Here is a 3,990-nt window from a genome sequence, read left to right on the forward strand (position 1 = left end):
TAACCTTTCAATGTAATACATCCATCGATATTGAACAGGACCACCCATTTTTGCCTCATTTGCCAAATGAATTACCAAATGAATCATAACATCAAAGAACGTTGGCAGGAACACACGTTCTAATTTACAAATTGTCGTCCGTATGCTTTTATCTAGTTTCTCTAACCTTTCCACATGCAACTCTTTAGTGCACAATCGCTGAAGAATAATGACAATTCAATTAAGGGATCATATGCATCCTTTGGCAAAATTCCTTTGATGATAAGTGGAACAATACGCTGAAAAAGGATATGATGGTCATGACTTTTAAGTCCAAATATTCTACCTTCATTAATATTGACACAACGACCAATGTTAGAAGTATAAGCATCAGGAAACTTGACTTCTTTGATGAGTTGACAAAATTGAATCTTCTCAGCTTTAGACATTGTATAGCTTGCCGGAGGAAGTATGTACTTATCCCCACTTTTTATTGGATGAAGGGGCTTTTTAATTTTCATCTCTTGTATATCCAATCGAGATTTCAATGTGTCCTTTGTTTTCCCTTCTATATCCAATAGAGTTCCTATTACACTTTCACTAATGTTCTTTTCAATATGCATCACATCCAAATTATGTCTCAACAATAAAGTTCTCCAATACGGGAGTTCAAAGAATATACTTTTCTTCTTCCAATTGTCACATCTTTTGGTATCTCTTTTTCTTTTTCTTGTGCTATCACCAACTAACCCTTATGAAGATGTATTAAGTTGTGCAAGAACATCATCTCCACTCAAAGCTTGTGGTGCAAGTCTTTCTTCCTTTGTATTATCAAAAGAACTTTTATTCCGGCGATAAGGATGATTTATCTCCAAGAACCTACGATGACCCATATAGCAATGTTTTCGACCATGTTTCAAGTAAATGGAACAAGTATGTACATGACAAACTGGACAAGCTAATTTACCTTTAGTGCTCCAACCGGATAACATACCATAAGCTGGAAAGTCATTAATCGTCCACAACAAAGTAGCACGCAAGTGAAAATTTTGTTTCTTAAAAGCATCATAAGTCTCAACTCCACTCTCCCATAAGGTTTTTAAATCATCAATCAAGGGTTGGAGGTATACGTCAATATCCATACCAGGACTTTTTGGTCCAGGAATAAGTAAGGATAATAAAATATTAGATTGTTTCATGCATATCCATGGGGGGAGATTGTATGGAATTAAAACTAATGGCCACATGCTATAGGCATTACTCATCGAACCAAAAGGATTAAAACCATCTGAAGCAAGCCCAAGTCTTACATTACGTGGACCTGAAGCAAAACTTGAATGTTTTTCATCAAAAGTTTTCCACGCCAATGAGTCAGCTGGATGCCTTAATACTCCATCATCAACTCTCTTATTTTTATGTCATCTCATATCTTCCGTGGTTTATTTTGTCATAAATAATCGTTTTAATCTTGGTATCAAAGGAAAGTATCTAAGAATCTTTCTAGGAATTCTTTTATTTCTCTTATTCAAATTTCTTAAAGCAACTTCATCATCAATATCTTCTCCTTTTTTTACTATCCATCTTTTTTCACTACATTTAGGGCATTGCTCAAGATCAGCATATTCCTTTCTATATAAAACGCAATTATTAACACATGCATCTATCTTCACATAATCTAGACCCAAATCTTTTATGATCTTTTGAACTTCATAAATAGAATTAGGGAGCATATTTCCTTTGGGAAGAGCATCACTCAGTAATTTCAACAAAGAGTCAAAAGAAGTATTACTCCAGCTATGTAGACACTTCATCTGAAAAAGACGCATTACAAATGAGAGTTTGGAGAACTTTTCACAATCTGGATATAACTTTTGCTCTGCATCCTTTAATAACCTATAGAAAGTTTTAGCTTCTGTATTTGGCTCTTCGTACCTAGACTCAATGGTCTCATCAAACTCATGATTATTAGAGGGAACACCACGATACATGTCATGCAACATTTCAAAAGTGCGAGCATCGTCATTCCCTAAATTTGAATTTGTATCAGAATTTGTTTCTTCTTCTGAAGATGAATCCGGCTCACCATGATAAATCCACCTATCATAGGTCGGATCTATTCCCCACCTAAGTAAATCTGTCTTAACCTCATCGCGTGATTTTCTAAGCACATTATTACATTTAATGCATGGACACTGGATTCTTACACCAACCTCAGGATTAGAAAGTGCAAAGTTTAAAAAATATTCCACACCATTCAAATATTCCGGTAATGTCCTATTCTTAATAAGTAGCCAATTCTTATCCATCATATACTTACCTACAATGAAATATAAAATAAAAAATGTAAAACTATATAATTAAAATTGTAAAACTATATAATTAACTTTCTTTCATAAGTTCACTACTACATAATACAGGAAGTTCACATCCTAATGATTTACTTTGGATGTAGTTAAATATTCAAGATAATTGGAACTTAAAAGGAGTGATGAAGAATGATGATAGACAGATAATACCAAGAATTCAAATATGTGATATGCAACATAGAGTTTCCAGTACTAATTAGTTTTAAGGACCAATAAGTAGGTTCATTCTGTTAACTCCAAAACCAATAGAAAACATGTGAAGTCCAAGTATCACATAGTCACACTTCCATAAGCTCGAGTATTATACGTTTTGACTTATTATCTAAAATAGAAATTAGAGAAAGTCTCTATATTAGAAAATAGTTAAAATAAAAGCATATAATTTAAACTAATAGCCACTGAAGCAAAGGAAGATGAGTAGCATCTTGAAAAAGTAATAACAAAAAAAAAGATAGCAAGTGAAAAAAAAAAGAATCTGAAGTTACTAAAAATTAAACAATAGATCTGCTACTACTAAAAGAAAAGAAACTCTAGATTTTAGCTTTGATAACTAAAACTAAGGAGAATAAATAGTTTCTATTTTAAGCAAAGCATGTTTGATTAACTAAAAATTTAAATTGATTCCATTAGGCATGGTAAGTTGAGCTGTTTGATGACATGTTTATGTGGGACTTCTTAAACAGACTTGATATCTCTTTGTTTGTTTTTCTGCATCCTTACAAGGGCACTTTAGTTCAAGATTATGGGAAAAAGCTGATATTTCCCCAAAGTTAAAAGTTGAAGAGACATATCAGCTGTGAGTTTTCCATATCTAGTGCAAACTTTTTCTTTGAAACTCTCCAGCTTCCATGACAAGCCTTTATAACTCTTGTCTACATCACAAACATATACAATTCTTTCTTTGAACAGGACAACCATATCAAATTCTTATTCACTTGTTATTTTTCAAGCGTAGACATATACGTTTTTTGTAAAAATGTGTATTGTTTTATATCCTTGGCAAACCAATTACACTGTTCTATTGCCAATTTTTGCATTCACTTTGGGGCGCCTCTGAAGCTTTTGGATGTTTGACTCTTTTTGTGGTATTAATGGCTGCACTTGGTTTCACAATAAATTGGGGACTCCCATTTTTCCGGATGAAACAAAGAACAGATAAAGGCACCAATCTTTATCAAATTCGGAGAAAAAGTAGAAAATAGCCCATATTGTAAATCATCAATCCCAAATCTCACTCTCACACCATTAATTCCCCCAAAAAAGAACGTCAAATAGCATGACCATGAAAAAAATTAAGAAAATTATATAGAAAACACTCACTATAACAACCAAGAAAAGATCAATGACATCTCATATTACAAAACAATTCAAGGAAATCCTAGTAAACAATCATTGACTAGTGATTAAGGTATCACAAATTAAGAAGAATGATACGATTAAACTAAATCAAAAGCAGAAAGCAATAGATATTGAGAAGAAACGAAATCAAAAGCGAGAACTCACCAGATTTTGGGTTGAACACAGCGGAAGAGATCAAAAAATCGAACACTCAGATGCAAGAACTTAGTTTAGATAATGAAAAGAGAAAACCTAGATGCAGTGGAAACTAAAATTGAGCGCTAAAAATTTGGAAAAAAGTAATAAA

The 3,990-nt window shown here is 32.9% G+C and overlaps 1 protein-coding gene across 1 annotated transcript; it reads right to left on the reverse strand.

Moving 5' to 3' along the window:
- Positions 1-731: 731 nt before the first annotated feature.
- Positions 732-2,285, reverse strand: LOC104215487 (uncharacterized). Its single transcript, XM_070173691.1, has 2 exons — positions 1,574-2,285; positions 732-1,300 (listed from the first exon to the last, which is right to left on the reverse strand). The coding sequence occupies exons 1-2, from the start codon at positions 2,283-2,285 to the stop codon at positions 732-734; spliced, it is 1,281 nt and encodes a 426-aa protein (XP_070029792.1).
- Positions 2,286-3,990: the final 1,705 nt, after the last annotated feature.

The sequence above is a fragment of the Nicotiana sylvestris genome, chromosome 4 (assembly GCF_000393655.2).
Source record: "Nicotiana sylvestris chromosome 4, ASM39365v2, whole genome shotgun sequence".
In the NCBI taxonomy this organism is placed as follows: domain Eukaryota; kingdom Viridiplantae; phylum Streptophyta; class Magnoliopsida; order Solanales; family Solanaceae; genus Nicotiana; species Nicotiana sylvestris.